The sequence below is a fragment of the Microtus ochrogaster genome, unplaced genomic scaffold, assembly GCF_000317375.1.
Source record: "Microtus ochrogaster isolate Prairie Vole_2 unplaced genomic scaffold, MicOch1.0 UNK119, whole genome shotgun sequence".
NCBI classification, from domain to species: domain Eukaryota; kingdom Metazoa; phylum Chordata; class Mammalia; order Rodentia; family Cricetidae; genus Microtus; species Microtus ochrogaster.
In genome coordinates, this window is record NW_004949217.1 from 825,674 (window position 1) to 847,660 (window position 21,987).

The 21,987-nt window shown below is 33.8% G+C and overlaps 1 protein-coding gene and 1 pseudogene across 3 annotated transcripts; one reads left to right on the forward strand and one right to left on the reverse strand.

The window, feature by feature from the left end:
- Positions 1–1,105: 1,105 nt before the first annotated feature.
- On the forward strand, positions 1,106–9,521 carry LOC101985702 (alpha-amylase 1). Of its 3 annotated transcripts, none has more exons than XM_005371671.1 (10): positions 1,106–1,294; positions 1,820–1,966; positions 3,026–3,223; positions 3,729–3,959; positions 4,666–4,799; positions 5,508–5,630; positions 5,725–5,824; positions 7,695–7,813; positions 7,927–8,052; positions 9,332–9,521. In XM_005371671.1, the coding sequence occupies exons 1-10, from the start codon at positions 1,127–1,129 to the stop codon at positions 9,519–9,521; spliced, it is 1,536 nt and encodes a 511-aa protein (XP_005371728.1). In that variant the 5' UTR covers positions 1,106–1,126. The 3 variants fall into 3 exon arrangements, with proteins under 3 accessions (XP_005371728.1, XP_005371726.1, XP_005371727.1); XM_005371669.2 differs by having other exon boundaries at positions 1,116–1,294; positions 3,729–3,794; XM_005371670.2 differs by lacking the exon at positions 3,729–3,959 and having other exon boundaries at positions 1,116–1,294.
- A 7,345-nt stretch (positions 9,522–16,866) lies between these two features.
- On the reverse strand, positions 16,867–21,767 carry LOC101986355 (annotated as a pseudogene).
- Between the last annotated feature and the right edge of the window lie 220 nt (positions 21,768–21,987).

The window sequence follows — 21,987 nt, forward strand, 5'->3', positions numbered from 1 at the left end:
TATGAATGGGTATTATATTGTAAAGTAGAGCTTCAGAAATATTGCTAAAATAAAAAATGCACTGACTTTCAGTTAGACATATTATCAAATTCTGCCATTGTCAATTATTAAATAAGACAAATTGACTTAGTTACTCTGGTTCTGTGTGTATGTTTTTGTGTATATCGCAAGCCTTAGAATTGACTGTAATATATATTTTCTGGTATAGTGTTCACTTACTAAAAATGAGGAACTTAGTGTATGTCAATTACAGCCATTTAGTGGGAACATAAGAGAATTTACTGATGATTTACTAGGACTAGGAATATTTTTTTTTTTTTCCGAGACAGGGTTTCTCTGTGGTTTTGGAGCCTGTCCTGGAACTAGCTCTTGTAGACCAGGCTGGTCTCGAACTCACAGAGATCCGCTTGTCTCTGCCTCCCGAGTGCTGGGATTAAAGGCGTGCGCCACCACCGCCCGGCTAGGACTAGGAATATTATGTCCAAAGAAAACCTTTAATACACTTTGGTTCAGAAAGGGGAATGTGTAAATATTAATATATTTATAATAAAAATCAAACAATTCAAGGGTATAATCCCCAAACTTGTCACAGATAAAACATTTACTAATTTTACCTGAGAATATAAATATAGACTAAAACAAAAACATTTTTCAGTTGCATATGCACCATTTTCCTAAGGATAGTGGGTCATAGGAAGAGCACGGATTATCATGGAAGTGTGGAACTGCCTGTGAAATATGAAAAAGTCTAGTTTTCTTTAGGAGAGTGTTCACGCAGTTTGTCGTGGGAAGGAGCAAAGAGGAGCATCAGTATTGAGAGAGGAATAATTAAACCTGTATCAGCCTTGTTATTCTTCTCAGGTCTGATCCGTTCTCTTTTATTCTCCTTAATGAGTGATAGTACCTTCAAAAACCTAGATGTTTAGCATTTCTCTTTTTCTTGTTATTAGGCAACTGTGGACCATATTGTTTGCAATCCTTTAAAGTTTATAAATAACTAGTACTCAAATATTGATTCACGTTAGCTTTTATTTCATTGTATTCTTTCCCCCTTTTTTTCCCTCATTTTTATTTTTCAGGAATAAAGTGTTTGTTAGAAAAAAAACACTAAAAACATCATAGCAAAATGAAGTTCTTCCTTCTGCTTTCCTTCATTGGGTTCTGCTGGGCTCAGTATGACCCACATACTCTATATGGACGAAGCTCTATTGTCCACCTGTTTGAGTGGCGCTGGGCTGATATTGCCAAGGAATGTGAGAGATACTTAGCTCCTAATGGATTTGCAGGGGTGCAGGTAATATTTGTTCACAATTTAAATGCAGAGTGCACTGTGGTTATACAAAAATGTTTTCTGTTACATTTTTGATTATTTTTAAGCAATGTTTTACTTCACACATACTTTTTTGAGGAAGAAAAAAGTATAGGGGATGGTAAGTTTGTATCTTGTTTTAGGACACCAGGAGGCTTTCTCCATTGTGCTGTTAATGTTTTTAGTTGTTCTATAATATAGATCTACAAGTACACAACCTAAGAATTGCAGGATCATTCATAGTTTTTATTAAAATATTTATTTATTATGTATACAATATTCCATCTGTGTGTAATACATACAAGGCCAGAAGAGGGCACCAGACCCCATTACAGATGGTTGTGAGCCACTATATGGTTGCTGGGAATTGAACGCAGGACCTTTGGAAGAGCAGGCAATGCTCTTAACCTCTGAGCCATTTCTCCAGCCCTCATTCATAGTTTTCTACAGGATTTGCTTATGTAAAGTAAACCATAACTAATCTGATAATCTTAATTATTTTATTTGTAGGTCTCTCCACCCAATGAAAATCTTGTAGTTAACAATCCTTCAAGACCTTGGTGGGAAAGATACCAACCAATTAGCTACAAAATATGTTCAAGGTCTGGAAATGAAGATGAATTCAGAGACATGGTGACTAGGTGTAACAATGTTGGGGTAAGTGAAGTCATATTTCCTTTGAAGTTATTATCTGAAAAACCACTTTCTGTCTTATGTTTTCTATTCTTCTTGAAAAGAAACATTCAGACTTTAATTTTTTCTTTACATTTTAGCTATAACTCAAAATTAACTTCCTCTTCTATGGTCAATTTTTTTTTTTTTAAAAATTCTTTAATATGAACCATTTAAAGAAAAGTTTAGGGGGATGGGAACTTTGTATCTTCTTTTATAACACAAGGAAGCCCTCTCCATTTTCCTGTCAACATTTTTAGTGGTTCTAACAGACCATAACGGAAAACTTGGACTATTTATCCTTCTAACCACACTCATTTTCTTCCAACCATTTTCTATACAGGTAATAGAAATTATTATTATTATTATTTTTTTTTTTTTGGTTTTTCGAGACAGGGTTTCTCTGTGGTTTTGGAGCCTGTCCTGGAACTAGCTCTTGTAGACCAGGCTGGTCTCGAACTCACAGAGATCCACCTGCCTCTGCCTCCCAAGTGCTGGGATTAAAGGCATGCGCCACCACTGCCCAGCAGGTAATAGAAATTTTAAGTGCAATACTTACTTTCGCTTTTATAGTAAATAGCTATTTCTCCTTCTAATAATGACCAGCATCTACCATTTTTTTCCTTCAGAGACTAAAAATGACTCACATTGACTCCTTTTAAGAACAATAATTTCTATTTTTCTTAACCTAATTATATATATATATATTAAAATAACACATTTCATTTGATTTTAGTGATAACAGTTTCTGGGATTTCATTTATGAGCTTTATACATCCTCAAGCTGATATTAGGGCTGTTCATGATTGTCATTTCACATTGGTTTTTTTTCACACTTGACTTTTTGTCTTGTCTAAAATTAAACTATAAAACAGCATATCTATCTATCTATCTATCTATCTATCTATCTATCTATCTATCTATCTATCTATCTTCTATCTAACCTATCTATCCATTTACCTATATATTTGAGTGTTCTGTGCAGTCTAATTATATACATTTTATCTTTCTATTTTAATTTGAATAACACACTTTTTTGTTCAGGTCCGTATTTATGTGGATGCTGTCATTAACCACATGTGTGGAGAAGGAGCTCAAGCAGGAACCAGCAGTACATGTGGAAGTTATTTCAACCCACAAAACAGGGAGTTCTCTGGAGTTCCATACTCAGGTTGGGATTTTAACGATGGCAAATGCAGAACTGGAAGTGGAGGCATTGAAAACTACAATGATGCTGCCCAGGTGAGGAAAATGATCAGCATAAAAATTTCTCTCCTCAGTATGCACATAGAACTTTTTTGAAATGTGGTTTAGATTCCTTAAGCAATGTATTACTAGGTGTTAGAAATGCAAATAAATCTTCAAAAACATTTCTATTTATTTGATGTTTTAAAGTTTGATTTGTGTACCAGTATAAAAGAAAGAAATAAAAGGAATGGAAAAGAGAGAGGAAGACAAAGGGTTTTCTCAAACAACTCTAATATTACCTATGTCATTTCCTCATTGTTCCACCTTCATGCTGGAAAATATTTTTAGGGTGTATTCACAATAGAACGTGAATGTTCCCACTGCCCCATGAATAGGCTTTATGAAGCTTCCTAATAGACCAATTGGTAAATATGTGACTAGTCAAATGGTGTGTGAGGTGACAGGTGACATTTAAATCAAATTTATCATCATTTTGTTTTGTTTGTTTTTTTTTTTTTGTTTTTTTTTTGTTTGTTTTTTTGCTTGTTTGTTTCAATAGGTCAGAGACTGTCGTCTTACCGGTCTTTTGGATCTTGCACTTGGGAAAGATTATGTTCGTGGCAAAGTGGCTGACTATATGAACCATCTCATTGACATTGGTGTAGCAGGATTCAGACTTGATGCTTCTAAGCACATGTGGCCTGGAGACATAAAGGCAGTTTTGGATAAACTGCATAACCTAAATACAAAATGGTTCTCTCAAGGAAGCAGACCTTTCATTTTTCAAGAGGTAAGGTAATACACACACACACACACACACACACACACACACACACACATAAATGACATCAGTTTTTCTAGCCAGAAGATGGATGGAAGATTTTATTAAACATAATTTCAATAAATAAATGTCTGAATGCCTTATTAAATGTGAAATTTCTTTAACTCTCTTTTATTTAGATATAACAGACTTAATTCTTTTCCAGAATAAGGGTTTAAAGGAGTGTAGAGAATTTGTGTAGCCTGTGATACTATTGGTTCAATTAGTATATACTCAGGGATGATTATGCCAAGCAGCAAATTTATAGTCATTGACTCCAGCTTGTCTTTCTAAATTTGACTCCTGTCTGAAATATTATTCAATGTGTAAAATTTGAGTAAGCTGGTGATATTTCTGTGCACATTTTTTATGTGAAGAGGTTAGTACTATTTTGTAATTGATTTCTTTAGAAAACTACATGAATTTTAATTGCTGAACTCATCTGTAAGTAAGTACTTTGAAGGTCTGAATTTCTGAATTTTAAATTATATTAAATTTAAATCTTATTTATTGGACAAAAATGTCATTGTCACCAAATTTCTTTCAATTATAAAGAAATAGGAAAACCTAATTTGAGCATCAACAGCATAGAGAATTTAAAAGATATTATTTTGACATTGAATATTTGAATATTACTTTATCCAATTTATGACAGTTTCCTCTATATCTTTACTAGGTCATTGATCTGGGTGGCGAGGCAATTACAAGTAGTGAGTACTTTGGAAATGGCCGTGTGACAGAATTCAAGTATGGAGCAAAACTGGGCACAGTTATGCGCAAGTGGAGTGGAGAGAAGATGGCCTATTTAAAGTAAATACATCATGTTTGTTATTGTGTCTGTCACATGTGTGTTGTCAACCAAATACATGGACATCTTAGAACACTCTAATTTATTAACTATTTATCAAGAAATTTGTTATCAAGAAGGTTCACTGCTCTTGAAATCACAATTAATCATCTGTAATTAATCATTTTCATTTTAATTGTCAATAACAAGGAGGCATTTAGAAACATCAATCTTCACCTACAGATTTTTTTTGTCTGAGATATAAGCCAAGTAGGGTTTGATAATTATAATCTGTTAAAGTCAAGATATTATTTCAAAAACCATTCTACTCATAAATCAAACTATAATGTGGACACACTATTATGTTTATGCACTGCAAAGATTAGTTTGAAATGTTAAACTGTTTATAAAACACAGTGTAAAATTCAATCGTATCTTATTTTTCATAATGTGATATAGATATTTACTCTTCATGAGTTTATCTACATTACATTACACTCTTACGTGAGCAATGTGAATGAAATACAAATAAGCTTACCATACCTAGAATCATGGGATATGTTAGGCAATTATATATGTGTATATACACATACCTGGGAGAAATTTTTTCCTGTGGAATAATCTTTTAGTTATATAATCAGTAGTTAAATGAAAATAGATTACAGAAAGAGATACAGATTTAGGGTAACCTAAAGGTATTGTCAAACAATAATCATATTTTTTAAAAATAGGAACTGGGGCGAAGGTTGGGGTTTCATGCCTTCTGATAGAGCCCTTGTCTTTGTGGACAACCATGATAATCAGCGAGGTCATGGGGCTGGAGGATCATCCATCCTGACCTTCTGGGATGCTAGGTAGGCAAAACCATTTTTCACTGTTTTGTTACTTGTCGTTGATTGATGATAAATTTTCTGTTCTTCTATTATAATATTATTTTGTAATTTTCAGACTCTATAAAATGGCAGTTGGATTTATGTTGGCTCATCCTTATGGATTCACACGAGTAATGTCAAGTTACCGTTGGCCAAGATATTTTGAGAATGGAAAAGTAAGTTTAAATATATTTTTTCAATAAAAGGGAAGAGGTTATAATTTCACACAAAATTTGTTGCATAAAAAACATGCCACCAAATCTTAATATACTGTAATTTTAGTAATGTAAGTATATTGTAAAAGTACCAACTACTTTATCATTATGAGAAAATCTTGAAAAGTAGAGATCAAGGTACAAAAGGGAAAACATAGGAGTTTAATAGTACTTACCTCTTCAATGATATATAGAGATTGTGCATAGGAACACCTGCAAAGATGATAAACAAGTTAATTTGATGTTGGACTAGAGTTTTGCCTTATCCCTGGGTAGCACCTGCCAGGGCTGAGGGAGTCCCAGAAAGAACTACCAGAAAGAACAGCAAGAGACTTTTGGAGAACAGCTCTTTTATTAGGAGAGGGCAGGGAACAGATATATACCAGAAAGAAAAGCTGGTTGGACCCCTGTGCTGGTATGTTACTGGTTGGGGGCAGGAACAACCAGTATGCTTCATGTACATACACGGGAACAGCAAGGGCCAGGGCAAGAAACCTTATAAGGTCATATAGAAAAGAAAGAAATTCCAGCCTGGGATGTTTTTCTATTCCGATATACAGCAACGAGTCCTCATAGCCTTGGAGAAACATGAGCTTATCAGTTGCTACATCCACCAGGGTACGATAGCACTCTGGGGTGTCTGTTTGTTGGGGTTTGTTGGTGCAGAGCAGGCAGGGGGTGTGGGATATGGGTGAGGCATATGGAGTGGGGAACAGTCAAACTCCTGCTGCCCTCAGGATGAGAAAATCTGGGGATTTTGGCATGCTTCTACCCCATCTCAGTTTCAGGCCAGACTTGCCGTTTAAAACTTGAGCAAGATAAATATTTGGCAAATACTTTTAGAATATTTTGATGGAAAGAAAAGAAATCATTTGGTGTAACTGAGATTAACTAATATATATATATACATATATATAATATTCATACATATGAATTATGTTAAATGAATCAAGTAAATTTGAAGACTGATTCAAGAATACTAAGCATTACAAAAATATCATGCAAAACTTTAACTGAACCATTTCAAAAAGCAACCAAATGCCTGGGGAGATGACATAGAGGGTAAAGCTCTTGAAGACAGTACAGGGGTTCATCTCCTTGGCATGTTGCAATATTGAGCAGTTTGGTGTCTCATCTGTAACACAACTACCCAACAGATAGGAACCACAGATTTGTAGGTCATCAAATTGGATAGTTCTTTGTTTAGAAGAGAGACCTTTCCTCTATTGTCAATAGAGAGACTGTTCAATTGTTTTAGGAAGATGTGTAAATATGTTGGCAATCATGAATGCATATTAAAACTTTGGAAAATGTATTACAGAATATTAGAATATATTTATTAGTACTTTTATTTAAGAGATGGTATGAAACCTAAGCTTATATTAATTTGAAAATTAATTATACTTGATAAGGAAGTTCTTCAGATATTGATATTTTATAGTAATTAAACAATATTTCTATTTTATAGATGATGAGATTCAGGGATAGAGGACTTATGTATCTTGAATGAGGTTTTTTTTTTAAGACATTGGTACTGGATTCTGTCCTTCTTTAATCTTTCTGATACAAATGCTCTTACCACTTTAGTGATACAAAAGAAATTAGACAGATATTAATAAGTTATTGCTTGGAAAGTTACTGAGCGAATAAAAGTGCGTATAAAAAATGTCATATTTCTCTGAAATATGACTCTAGAGAAATACTCAGCAATGTTCCAAAGTTAGACACTAAGTATATACTATAGAGAATCAGGTAGCAGAATTTTTTTATTTTAGTTCAATAAAAATGGAACATGAATGTTAAAATCCTGCAATTTTTTCTTGTAATTAAGGATATCAACGATTGGGTTGGACCACCAAATGACAATGGAGCAACTAAAGAAGTGACGATTAATGCAGACACCACTTGTGGCAATGGCTGGGTCTGTGAACATAGATGGCGCCAGATAAGGTTGGGAGTGTTTCCTAAGATCTTGTCTAATAAGAGAATTAATTGTTTAACTTTTTGTTTTAAATTGTTGAATATAAAGGGTACGAGCATTTTACGTGATATTGTGCTTCTAGGAACATGGTTGCCTTCAGAAACGTAGTTGGTTTTCAGCCTTTCTCAAACTGGTGGGACAATGGCAGCAATCAAGTAGCTTTTGGCAGAGGAAACAAAGGCTTCATTGTCTTTAACAATGATGACTGGTAAGTGGAAATCAATTAAAGTAGGATTGTATACTTTTATAATTTTACATCCTTCCTTTTGCTTCCTGCTCATTTGTAGCTGAAAATATTTTTGTTAATGGATTTAAAAAAGTACAGTTACCTGAAAACAAGAAAAAAAAAGATGCTTCTCTCAATTTGTTTCTCCATTTTTTTATAGATTTTGTTTTAAGTAGAATTTTTTTTTGCTGTTGTTTTTGGTGTATTCTTACACTGTCATATTCATATATTCTCATTCATATATTCATGTGATATCTGTACAAAGCATATAAACATTCAGCAAGTCTTAAAATCAGTGAACATATGGGTATTATTAGATTCAAAATACTTTCCCCCGTCTCCTAGCTCCGTATCACAACTATTTATTTTTCTGGTCCCTTGTTATCTAAACTTAAATTTTCTGCCTCTGTGTGATGAATAGTTTCAGTGCATTTGTCTATTTACTCTGGCTGTTGGTTTTCTCAGGAGGGCAATTGAGGTTTTTTTACAGTTGTAGATTATTGCCCTTCTGATTTTGATGCATGTATGTGTTTTCTTCTTGAACATTTTCCTATATACAACTATACATAGAGAATCTTTGTGCAAGTAGTTGACAATCTCAGTGTCAAGTTTCATTTTTTTTTTTTTTTGCTCATTTTGGATTATTGTTAGTTTCTTTTCTGATGCTGTGATCAAACATCACGATCATGTCAGCTTGCAGAAGAAAGATTTTATTTGGGCTTGCAATTCAAGGTCATTAGAATGGAAAAGCAAGGTATGAGGGCAGGAATAGGAAGTTGATTACTCACACTTTGAACTGCAGCACAATAGAGAAAGTGCTCACTGGAGAAGGGAGGAGTCTTTCTCTGTCAAAGGCTGCTTTCAGTGACACAGTTCCTCCACATCCACATTAGCTAGCCTCCCCAAACTATGCCACCACAGGGAACCAAATTTTTAATTCAACAAGTGCTCTTTTTACATATTTATCTATGTATCATAATCTATATCTATTCCTGTATCATCTATCATCTATCATCTATCTATGTATCTGTCTTTCTTTCTATCATCTATCTATCTATCTATCTATCTATCTATCTATCTATCTATCTATCTATCTATCTATCTATCTATCTATCATCGTCTATCTATATCCATCTGTCTATCTTTATGGCTAGTAAATTATAACTTACAATCACACACCACACAGTTTAGGAAGTTACTTAATTTGGAGATGTTCTGCTTTCTTGAATTTGTTTGAATTTGACTCTTTTTTCCTTTTCAGGTCATTGTCAACAACTTTACAAACTGGTCTCCCTGAAGGCACGTACTGTGACGTCATTTCTGGAGATAAAATTGATGGCTATTGCACCGGAATTAAAGTCTATGTTTCTGGTGATGGCACTGCACAGTTTTCTATTAGTAATACTGCTGAAGACCCATTTATTGCAATCCATGTTGAATCAAAACTCTAAAATTTAAAATAAATTTATACTGAGAGCATCAATCATTTGTATTGCTTTTGCATAATTTAATTTTTATACTTCATTCACACTTATAAAATCTGTAACAGTAATGATCTTGAATTGGTAAAAAATGCTATTGAAATCAATGTAATTTTGTGAAAATTATATACAGGGATTTTAAAATGTTTTAGAAGATTCTCTTTAAGTTGTTTGTTAATGATAATTCTCAGATCTATGAAGATATCCTGAGAAATATATTGTTTTTATCTCAAGTACCATTTGTTTCATAGTACCATAGTTTCTCTTCTTTCATATATATGTATGTATATATACACACACACACATATATGTATATATATACTCACTTTGATCTTATTCATTTCCTTTTCTTCCATTTTCTCTCCCATTTTTCACCAGATTTCTTCTTATTCAATACAAACATTGCCTTCCCCGTTTTTTTATGACTTTTTTTGACCAACTGCTCTTAGGTAGGGTTGCCTGCAAGAGCATGGATAGAAAGTTATTACTTGAACAAAAGCAAATGGCCAGTGTATAAAACACTGAGGAATATAATCTACCCCATGTTAGCAACTGCTAATTGCTTATAGCCTCCCAAGAAGGGATGGGGCCAATCCGTAGTTGAATCTTTGTGTGCCAAGTATCAAGCAGTGCTTGTGAAGTTAGTCAATACTCGCTGAGTTTATGAAAGCAAGAGTCCTTTCATGTATCAATGACATCATCTCACAACACTCCCTTCAATTTTGTTCTTTTGCTTTCTTTCCACCACCTCTTCTATGATATTCCTTAATCTTTGAATGGGGTTTTATAGATGTCTTTGCCGCGCACTGCGCCCCCGTGTCTGCGCTTCGTGCACTATTACCCAGTTCGCGAGCTTCGGGGAGGGGAGCTGGAGGTTAAGACACACAGACACACACAGATACAGAGACAGCGACACCGGTCATCCTTGAATTCCCCAAGAATGCCCCCTTTATTGTGTTCAGGGGCAGATTATATAGAGATAGCCATGGCCCAGCCAAACCCACCAGAAACCTCTCTCCTGCCATCAGGAACTCCTGAAGGTCTCATGCTCAGAGCAGCTGTAGGCACTCAGATCAGAGGATTACAAGAAATTCAGGATCTGGGGTCTCACTGCTCCCAACATGTCCCTTTCTAGAATGAGTGCTCATCAGTCTCTTAATATTATCACTTTGACCAGTATGAGTTTCTGCTTTGACTGTCACCCACAGAAAAGGAAACTTCACTGACCAAGGGTTAGAACAGTACAAATCAATGGTATGAACATAACCGGGTAGAAAATAGACACAATAATGTCTGCTTAGCAAAAGATCCATAGTAGTTTTTCTCAAAAGTTCATTTACATACTGAATTATGAGCTTTTGGGTTGGTTTAGAGTACCAGAAAGATTTCCTCTTGTGAAGTGAGTATGCAATCCAGTCATTATAGATTTGATTATCTCCATAGCCATTATGCTATCTCTATACTAGTGGGTACATTTTGCCTGGCATGTTGGTTTTGTAGCTGACAGAATTTATAGTTAGATATGTCCTCTGATGACTTTTCTATCCTCAAAGTCTGCATAGAACCTTTCAAAACTAAGAAAACTATCAACCTAGAAGGAAACATCTAGCTCAGTTATGGTTTGATTTTTTTTTATGTTCTGTCTTCAAAATATCTTAAGTAATAAGGGCTTACTTAAGATGATTCAGGCTAACACACTACTCTAGTCAGGATTTGAGGCAAGACTAGACCACAAATGATACAGCTAACTCTTCCAGGACTTCACAATTAACCCAACCTTTTCTTTTCAGGGTCCCTTAAAGATATTGTAACCCCCAGACAGCAATAATCAAAAATAAGAAGAAGACAACCACATTCACGAGTGGTCGTGTGGGTGGTTTTTGGTTAGCCAATAGGTTATGGACATATGTCACTGTTTAGCTGGTTGGTTATAACCTGTTGTTGATAATGGATATTAGTCAGGAAAAAAAGCTAAAGAAAGATAATTAGATCTAAGAATCTTGTTTTGAAAAGATGATATATAGATATAGATATAATAACATAAAAGGTAGATTATTGGATCGACTTTTAAAAACAACTATTAGTTTTAAATGTTTTACATTGGATTGGACTTTTGCATATTGTATACAATTTTGAGATTAAATTTATTGAAAATACTATACAGACCATTCTACTCTTTTCCAATGTCTTGTATCTATACAACTCATTTAACAATGTAATGTAAATTTCTAGTCCTTGAAAATTATTATTACCAACTGTTTAAGATAATAAGGTAATGCAGGTTAGTAGCTAATTACCTATAATAGTCAAACTTGTGGTCACATTAGGTGTGTTTTCAAGGTCAAATAATATTTTACATAGACAGGTCATCTTCAAACACTTTAGAGATCTAAACATAATGACATGTAAGAAGTTTTGAAGCACTATGCAAGACTTACATAGATCTAATCTACATGGAAAGTAGAAAAAAACAAGATCTCCTGATTAAATTGGGAGCATGGGGACCTTGGGGGAGGGTTGATCACGTGAGGGGAAAAGCAGGGAAGGGTACAGAGGAATTTTTAGAGCTCAATAAATATCAATAAAAAACAAAAATACAAACAAAAAATAAAATAAGAACAGGAATTATAAAAAAAGATGAAACTTGTGTTTATATAGTATAATAATTTACTTTGATTTTGATTTCTTTTTCATGATTTTTTTGTTGATTTAATTTTCATTTAATGTAAAACAGGAAATATAACCAAGTTCATTATTATACTTTGTAATTAGTTTGATATCTAAATAAATATAACATTTGTAAATAAGAAATATTTATATATTGTATTTTGGTTGTGAGGTTAAACTTTAATGTCTGAGACATCTTTCCAGTCCATATATATTGTATATTATAAATAAGTGTTGCCCTAGTTACAATATGTAGACACAGAGGTATTGGACATCTAGGAAGGAACTAAGGGGAAATCTGTAGCTCTTCTTAGGTGCGGGAGATAAAACAGATTTTATAGGTGGACTGCAGCTGGAGGAAGGGAGAACTAGAACAGGAGGATAATGTAGGAAGAGAGAGGGTAGATAATGATGATGGAGGGAATTCAGTGAGAGGCAGCTAGAATTAAGGGGCAATTGAGGTGTGGTATAGAAAATTAGTTCAGTGAAATATATAAAGGCAATCTTAATAAAGTCTCCAAGTAACAAGGAAAAGCGGTCCCCAAAAGGCCATCTCTTGTTACCAAGCAAAACTTCCAGTACTGAGAATTGGTGGTATCTAATGAATTTGTTGGCCACAAGGGTTCAGTGAAAATCCCAAACAACTCAGTCTGTTGCCAAGACAAGAGATAGCACTCCAAAAACTGAAGCAAGATCCCATTGATAAAGAAAACACTCATACAACTCATTGAATATTGAGACTTTAATTAGTACCTACATAGGACCTTCACCTCCATGTACTTGTGTCTTAGGTATGGGAAGGTATTCTGTTGCCTTCCAGAAAAGAACCATAAACACAAACCCAAACACAACTTTGTGATCTACAATTTATTTGTAGCATATTCTGCAAAATATGCTACAGCATGGTGGCACAAGGCTTATGTAGGTAACCAACCAATGTCTGACTTGACTTAAGGCCACCTCCCAAAGAATCCATTCTTGGCATTGCTTGGGTGACCAGGAACCAAAGACTAGATGGCCTGGAGACCAAATATAAGACCAAAAAAACTATTGTGCCAGAATGGATGGAGGACATCAGCATTAACCGTCTAAATCAATTGAGCAAATCTCCAATAACCTCATAGAGACTGAAGCAGCACTCACTTGGCCTACACAGAGCAGTGGCATGTACTCTGTGACTCTATTACTTAGGAATATAAATGAGGCTTGATCACTTGAGTCTTTAAGACTTGAAATTTGTACATAATTGTGATGAAAGTCTACACAAAAAGATCTAGATGTCCTTCTTCATATCCAAGATTTTTGTGGGCTGACTAGTTATCCATTACCAAGTAGCATTCCAAGTTTAGCCAGAGAAAAACAATATACTCTACCTACAGTCTTATGACACATGGATTATTATGCATAAATAACTAATGTGACAGAAGAGAGTAAGGTCAGTGAGTATAGAGGTTAGGATAGGAGGGACATTTCTATAGTTTGAATGTAAATATTAAATGTCTCTCATGGGCTCATGAACTTGATAACTTTGTACTTCAATTGTGGTAAGTTTAGAGAAGCTAATGAAGCTCTAGGAGATGGAGCCTTACTAGGAGAGGGTACTCACTGGAAGAAGATTCAAAGTTTTATATTATTGCCCCAATTCCTTTGTCCTCTCTGCTTGTTTTTGCAGGGCAGTACATGGAGGCTGCCATCTCTACTCTTTTGGTTTGTATTCCTTCCAACATTAAGCTGTTTCTTTCTAAGTCATTTCTTATTAGCAATTAATACCAAGAAGTAACTCTTAAAGTCCACATAATGTGTAGGCTTTGAAACAACTTTGATGGACAAATAAAGAAGAGTTTGGAATTGGGCACTAGAAAGTCATTAAATGCTGAAAGTATAGAGTATTGGATTTTTGTTTTTGTTTTCTGTTGTTGTTGTTGTTGTTTTTGGCTTGATTGGGAAGACTAGAAAACAAAGAGAATTACTAAAAATGGAGGTCATGTTCAAGAGATTTCACAGAACAACATGGACTCTGGAAGCTGCTGGTTTTGAAGTTCTTCACATGATAGTCTGACAAGGAATCTGCTGTATTTTTCTGACACCTAGACTGAGACTGAATTTTAACATGGTGGAATAATGAGATTGGCAGAAGAAATTTCAAAGGAGAATACAATTAAACTGTGGAATGATTGTGCTCACAATTCTAATCAAGATCCATAGAGTAAATGGCAATAAATACAGTAGGAATATATTATTAAAATGTTCACTTTTGGCAAATAAATGGTTCACAAGCAATAGGAAAAGCTTGTTCTTGAAAAGCAATTGTAATACTTAAAGAAAAAAAAACTATTGCTAATCACTGAGACAAATAAAGAGCTGTCATAAAGGGACTGTTCCACACATCATAGGCTTCATTTTATGGAAATGCACATTCAATTTAAAAGACGAAGTCACTTAAGTAATTTCCCGGACTTAGAAAGCAACTTTCAGAAGCAGGATTTCTTCAAGGTCAACATGATAACCAGTCTGAAGATCTGAAAACTTTACAGGTTAGCCCTTTAAAGAGCTAAAGCATATTACTCTTGTGAGAAAAATCAGAAAATAAAATATTTAGGTATGTGATATTCAGGATGAAAAATAGCAAAAGGAATTTCAGTAGATTTCCATTTGTGTTCTAAAATAACTTTCCTGAAAAATTATTCCATAAAGATGCAGTAATAATTTTGAATATAGGTGGTCTGTTGTTGTCAGTCATCCCCTGCATTGTCCTAAATGGAGGAAAAATTATTATATATTTCTAATGTAGTCATACAATAAACTGTGAGATAACTTAAGGATTTTTAAAATTATAAAATAGTGCTAAGACAGTAGTTTAGAGTTAGAATGTGTAAAATCTACATATTCAATTAAATTCTCATTAAAATTTCATCACTATTATCACAGACATAGAATACATAATCTTAAAATACTTATGGAAACAAAAGAGATCTCAGATACCTGAAAGAGTTCTAAGGAGTAAGAAATAATAATGCTAGAAGGATCTCATAACTGATTTGAAATTGTGATGAGTAATCATAGTGATAAAACTATCATGGCATAAGCTCAGAAACAACCACATAAATAAATGGAGTAAAAAGAGGGTCCACATAAAAGCCAACAGAGACAAACAGTGGTTATTGGAGTTGTTTTTGGTTTCCCACTATAACTAAATAGTAAGCCCTTATTGATTAGGATAAATAGAGAAATCAAAACATAGCTGACCTGATGTTTCCTTCTAGGTTGATAGTTTTCTTAGTGTTGGGAGTTTCTATGCAGACTTAGAAAATTCATCAAGGGACATATCTAGTTGTGAATTATTCCAGCTACTAAACCAACATGCCAGGAAAGATGTACCCACTAGTATAGTGGTAGTATAATGATACAGAGATAATCAAATCGACTGGGTTGTATACTCTCTTCACAAGAGGAACTCTTACCCGGTACTCTAAACCTAACCAAAACCTTATACTTCAGCATGTCAATGAACCTTGGAGAAAAATGCTATGGCTCTTTAGCTAAGCAGATATCATGGTGTCTATTTATTTTCTACATGGTTATGTTCATGCCTATTGATTTGTATTGTTCTCACCCTTGCTCAGAAAGTTTCCTTTTCTGTGAGTGACAGAAAAGCAGAAACTCATACTGGTCAAAGTGATAACATTAAGAGACTGATGAGCACTCATCCTAGAAGGGGACATCTAGAAAACCCCATTCAAAGATCAGGGAATATCATAGAAGAGGTGGTGGAAAGAAAAGAAAAGAACAGGATTGAAGGGTGTGATGTGAGATGATGTCATTGGTACATGAATGGACTCTTGCTTTCATAAACTCAGCGAGTATTGACTAACTACACAAGTACTGCTTGATACTTGGCACTCAAAGATTCCACTATGAATTGGCCCCATCCCTTCCTGGGGAGCTATAAGCAATTAACAGTTGCTAACATGGGGTAGATTATATTACTCAGTGTTTTGTACACTGGCCAATTACTTTGGTTCAAGTAATAATGTTCAAGTAATAACTTTCTACCCATGCTCTTGCAGGCACCCTACCTAAGAACAGTTGGTCAAACAAAGATATAAAAAAAATAGGAAGAGAATGTTTGTTGTGAAGAAGGACGGATCTGTTGAAAAATGGGAGGGAAAATGGAAGACAAGGAAGTGAATAAGATCAAAGTAATTGAATATATATGTATATAAAATCAAGAAAATATATTTAATAAAGAAGTGAAATTAGGGAACTATGAAACAAATGGTACTTGAGATAAAACAATATTTGTCAATGTCTTCATAGGTCAGAGAAATGCCATTGACAAATAATTTAAAGAGAATCTTCTAAAAAATATTAACCAAAAGCTACGGAGAAACCCTGTCTCGAAAATCCAAAAATAAATAAATAACTAAATAACTAAATAACTAAATAACTAAATAAATAAATAAATAAAATATTAAAATCCCTGCATGTAAAATTCACAAAATTATATTGATTTCAATAAGAACTTTTAACCAATTGTAGTTCATTGCTGTAACACAGTATATAAGTGTGAATAAAGTATAAAATTAAATTATGCAAATGAAAACAGATACGAATGATTGATGCTCTCAGTATGAATTTATTTTAAATTTTATAGTTTTGATTGTACATGGATTGCAATAAATGGGTCTCCAGCAGTGTTACTAATAGAAAACTGTACTGTGCCATCACCAGAAACATAGACTTTAATCCCGGTGCAATTGCCATCAATTTTATCACCAGAAATGACATCACAGTATGTGCCTTCAGGGAGACCAGTTTGTAAAGTTGTTGACAGTGACCTGAAAAGGAAAAAAAAATGTCAGATTCAAATAGACAAATTCAAGAAAGCAGACTACCTCCAAATTCAGTAATTTCCTAAACTTTCTGGTGTGTAAATGTAAGTTATAATTTGCTAGTCATAAAGGTAGATAGATCAATATAGATGGATAGATAGATACAGAAATATAGACTATGACATATAAATAGATATTTTAAAAGAGCACTTGTTAAGTTAAAAATTTGGTTCCCATGTGGTGGCATAGTTGGGGAGGTTAGGTTATGTGGATGTGGAGGAACTGTGTCACTGAAGGCAGGCCTTGACAGGGAAAGACTCTGACCTTCTCTAGTTAGCGCTTTCTGTATTGTACTGTGGTTCAAAGTGTGAGTCATCAGCTTCCTGCTCCAGCCCTCATACCTTGCTTTCCCCTTCTAACACCCTGGATTTGCAAACCCAAATAAAATCTTTCTTCTGTAAGTTGACTTGCTCGTGATGTTTAATCACAGCATCAGAAAAGAAACTAATACAATAATCCAAATGAGCAAAAAATGAAACTTTCCACTGATACTGTCAACTACTTGCACAATGATTCTCTAAGTATAGTTGTACACAAATAGGAAAATGTTCAAGGAGAAGAAAACATATCATGCATCAAAAGCAGAAGCCAATAACCTAGAACTGTAGGACCAAATTCAATTGCCACCTGAGAAAAACTATCAGCCAGAGCAAGTATACAAGTGCATTGACTTTATTAATCACTCAGAGGCAGAAAATTCAAGATTGTATAACAAGGGAACAGAAATTAAATAGTTGTTATACACAGCTAGGAGACTGGGGAATGTATTTTGAATCAAAAGCAGAAGCCAATAACCTAGAACTGTAGGACCAAATTCAATTGCCACCTGAGAAAAACTATCAGCCAGAGCAAGTATACAAGTGCATTGACTTTATTAATCACTCAGAGGCAGAAAATTCAAGATTGTATAACAAGGGAACAGAAATTAAATAGTTGTTATACACAGCTAGGAGACTGGGGAATGTATTTTGAATCTAATAATGCCCATACTTTCACTGATTTTAAGACATGCTAAATGTTTATATGCTTTGTACAGATATCACATGAGTATATGAATCAGAATATATGAATATGACAGTATAAGAGTACTTCAAAAACAACAGCAAAACAAAATTCTATTTGAAACAAAATCTATAAAACAATGGAGAAACAAATTAAAAGCAAGTGTCTTTTTTTCTATAGTTTTCAGGTAACTATGCCTCCTTAAATCCATTAACAAAAATTTAATTCAGCTACAAATTAGCAAGAAACAAAGGGAAGGATGTAAAAGTGCAAAAATATAAAAGTATACAATCCTACTTTAATTGATTTCCACTTACCAGTCATCATTGTTAAAGACAATGAATCCTTTGTTTCCTCTGCCAAAGGCAACTTGGTTGCTGCCATTATCCCACCAGTTTGACAAAGGCTGACCATTGACTACATTTCTGAAGGCAATCATGTTACTAAAAGCACAATATCACGTAAAATTCTCATACATTTTATATTGAACAATTTAAAACAAAAAGTTAAACACTTTTCTTATTAGACAAGATCTGTAGGGGACACTCCCAACCTTATCTGGCGCCATCTATGTTCACAGACCCAGCCATTGCCACAAGTGGTGTCTGCATTAATCGTCACTTCTTTGGTTGCTCCATTGTCATTTGGTGGTCCAAACCAATTGTTGACATCCTTAATTACAGAAAAAAAATTGCAGGATTTTAAAATTCATATTCCATTTTCATTGCACTAAACTAAAAAAGTTCTGCTACTTAATTCTCTAGGGTATCTACTAAATGTCTAACTTTAGTATTTTTACAGAACTTTATTGAGTTTTTACTTCTCTAGAGTCATATTTCAGAGAAATACAACATTTTTATTTATACACACTTTTATTCACTCAGAACCTTTTCAAGCAATAACTTCTTAATATCTCTCTAACTTCTTTAGAGTCACTAAAGTGGTAAGAGCATTTGTATAAGAAAGATTAAAGAAGGACAGAATCCAGTACCGATGGCTTTAGAAAGCTCATTCAAGATACATAAGTCTTATATCCCTCAATTTCATAGTCTATAAAATAGAAATATTGTTTGCTTACTATAAAAATATCAATATCTATATAATTCTATCACAAATATAATTAATTTCCAATTTAATATTACTTTAGTTTTCATACCATCTTTTAAATAAAAGTACTAATAAATATATTCTAATACTCTGTAATAAATTTTCCAAAATTTTAGTATACATTTCATGATTGTCAACACATTTACACATCTTCCTGAAACAGTTGAACAAGCATTCTCTCCATTGTCAATAGAGGAATCTTTTCTCCCCTAAACCCAGAGTTAGCCAGTTTGGTGGTCCAGAAATCTGTGATCTCCACCTATTGGGTAATTTGTTTAAAGACAAACTGCTCAGCATTGCATGATGTCAAGGAACTGAACACTTGTCCCTGCAAGAGTTTTGCCCACTAAGTCATCTCCCCAGACCCTTACTGCTTTTGAAAATTGTTGAGATTATTGTACTGCGTAATATTTTATAATGTTTAGTATTCTTGAATAACTTCAAATTTATGATCTTAATTTAACATAATTTCTTAGACATATTGTTTCCATAACCTCATTTAAACTGAATGATTTCTTTACATTCCATTGAAAAATGTAAAAGTACTTAGCAAATACTTATCTTGGTCAAGTTTTGAACTGCAAGGCTGGCATGAAGCTAAGAAGGTGTTGAAGCATGCCTGAAACCTAGATATTCTGAATCTGAGAGGTAAGATTTGGCTACTTCTTCCTTTGACTCCACATACCCATTCCCTGCCTTGCTCAGGTGCCAACAGACCTCAGCAGATAGACATCCCTGGGTGTATAGTGCCTTGGTGCATATAGCAACTGATAAGTGCATGCATCTCCAAGGACATGAGGACTGGTTGCCATTTATCTGACCACTCAAACATCCTTTCTTTTCTACACGACCTTATGAGCTTCCTTCCCCTGGCCTTAACGACATACCAACACGTGAATCCAACTGGCCTTTCTTCCTGGGCTATAACTATCTGCTACTTAGTCCTAATAAATGAGCTGTCCTTCAACTATCCTCTTTCAGCCCTGGCTGGTGCAATGCCCGAGATGAGGCAGGACTCCAGTATAGCATTAAGCAAACTTGTTTCCCTTCTTTACAGATCTTAAAATGCATGAACTCCATATCAAATTGACAAGGTAAGTATGATTAGATGCCTGTGTTTTGCTTTGTGTACCTTGTTCTACAATTATCAAGATTTTTATAGTGACAAAGCACATTATGTAATATGCTTACATTGCTAACATTACAGTAAAAAATATTTGATGGCATGTATTTACGTAACTATTTTTATGTAACTTTAAAACAGGAGTGCTTCCCTTTTCTTGGAAAAAATGTATTCAAACTTACATTTCCATTCTCAAAATATCTTGGCCAGTAATAACTTGACATTACTCGTGTGAATCCATAAGGATGAGCCAACATAAATCCAACCGCCATTTTATAGAGCCTGAAAATTTGAAAATAATATTATGATAGAAGAATAAAAAATGTGCAATCACTAAAGGGCAAGTAACAAATCATCGAAGAATGGTTTTATTTACCTAGCATCCCAGAATGTCAGGATGGTTGATCCTCCGACTCCATGACCTCGCTGATTATCATGGTTGTCCACAAAGACCAGGGCTCTATCAGAAGGTATGAGCCCCAACCTTCACCCCAGTTCCTATTTTTAAAAAACATTAATACATTATTCTTTTACAATTCTTTTAGTTTATGCTATGTCCATATCTTTTTCTGTAACCTATTTTATTTTAACCACTGACTCTATAACTAAAAAATTATTCCACAGGAAAAACTTTCTTCCAGGTATGTGCATATACACATATGTAATTGTCTTACATGTTTCATGATACTATGTATGCTATTATTTGCTTTTCATTCACATTGCTCCTGTAACACTGTAATGTAGATAAACTAAAGAAGATCAAATATCCATATCACATTATGTAAAATGAAAAAAAATTAAATTTGAAGATTACACTGTGTTTTGTAAACAGTTTAACATTTCAGACTAATTTACTGCAATATATAAGTATAATAGTATGTCCACATTATAGCTTTATGAGTAAAATGGTTTTTCTTTTTTTAAAAAATATTTATTTATTTATTATGTATGGTTTTTAAAGTAATATATTGATTTTACCAGATTATAAATACCAAACTCTAGTTGGCTTATATCTCCGACAGAAAAAATAATCTCTAGGTGATGTTTTGTTTTTCTAGAATGCCTCCTTGTTATTGGCAATTAAAATGAAATAATTAATTCCAAAAAATAATTTTGATTTAGAGAGCAATGAACCTTCTTAATAGTTAACTTCTTGATAAATATTTAATATTTAATAAATTAGAATGTTCAAATATGATCATGTATTGGGCTGACAACACATATATGACAGACACAATAACAAAGTATGATGTGTTTACCTTAAATAGGCCATCTTCTCTCCATCCCACTTGCGGATAACTGTGCCCAGTGATATTCCATACTTGAATTCTGTCACACGGCCAGTTCCAAAGTACTCACTACTTTTAATTACATCACCACCCAGATCAACTACCTAGTAGAGATATAGGGAAAACTGTCATTTGAATAAAGAAATATTAAAATATTCAATGTCAAAATAATATCTTTTAAATTCTTTACAATATTGATACTCAAATTGGTTTTTCCTATTTGTTTATAAATTATATGCATTACTATTGAAAGAAATTTGCTGACAATGTCATTTTTGTCCAATAAACAATATTTAAATGTAATATATTGATCCAGTAGTATGGCAGCCTACACAAATTTTCTACACTCCTTTAAA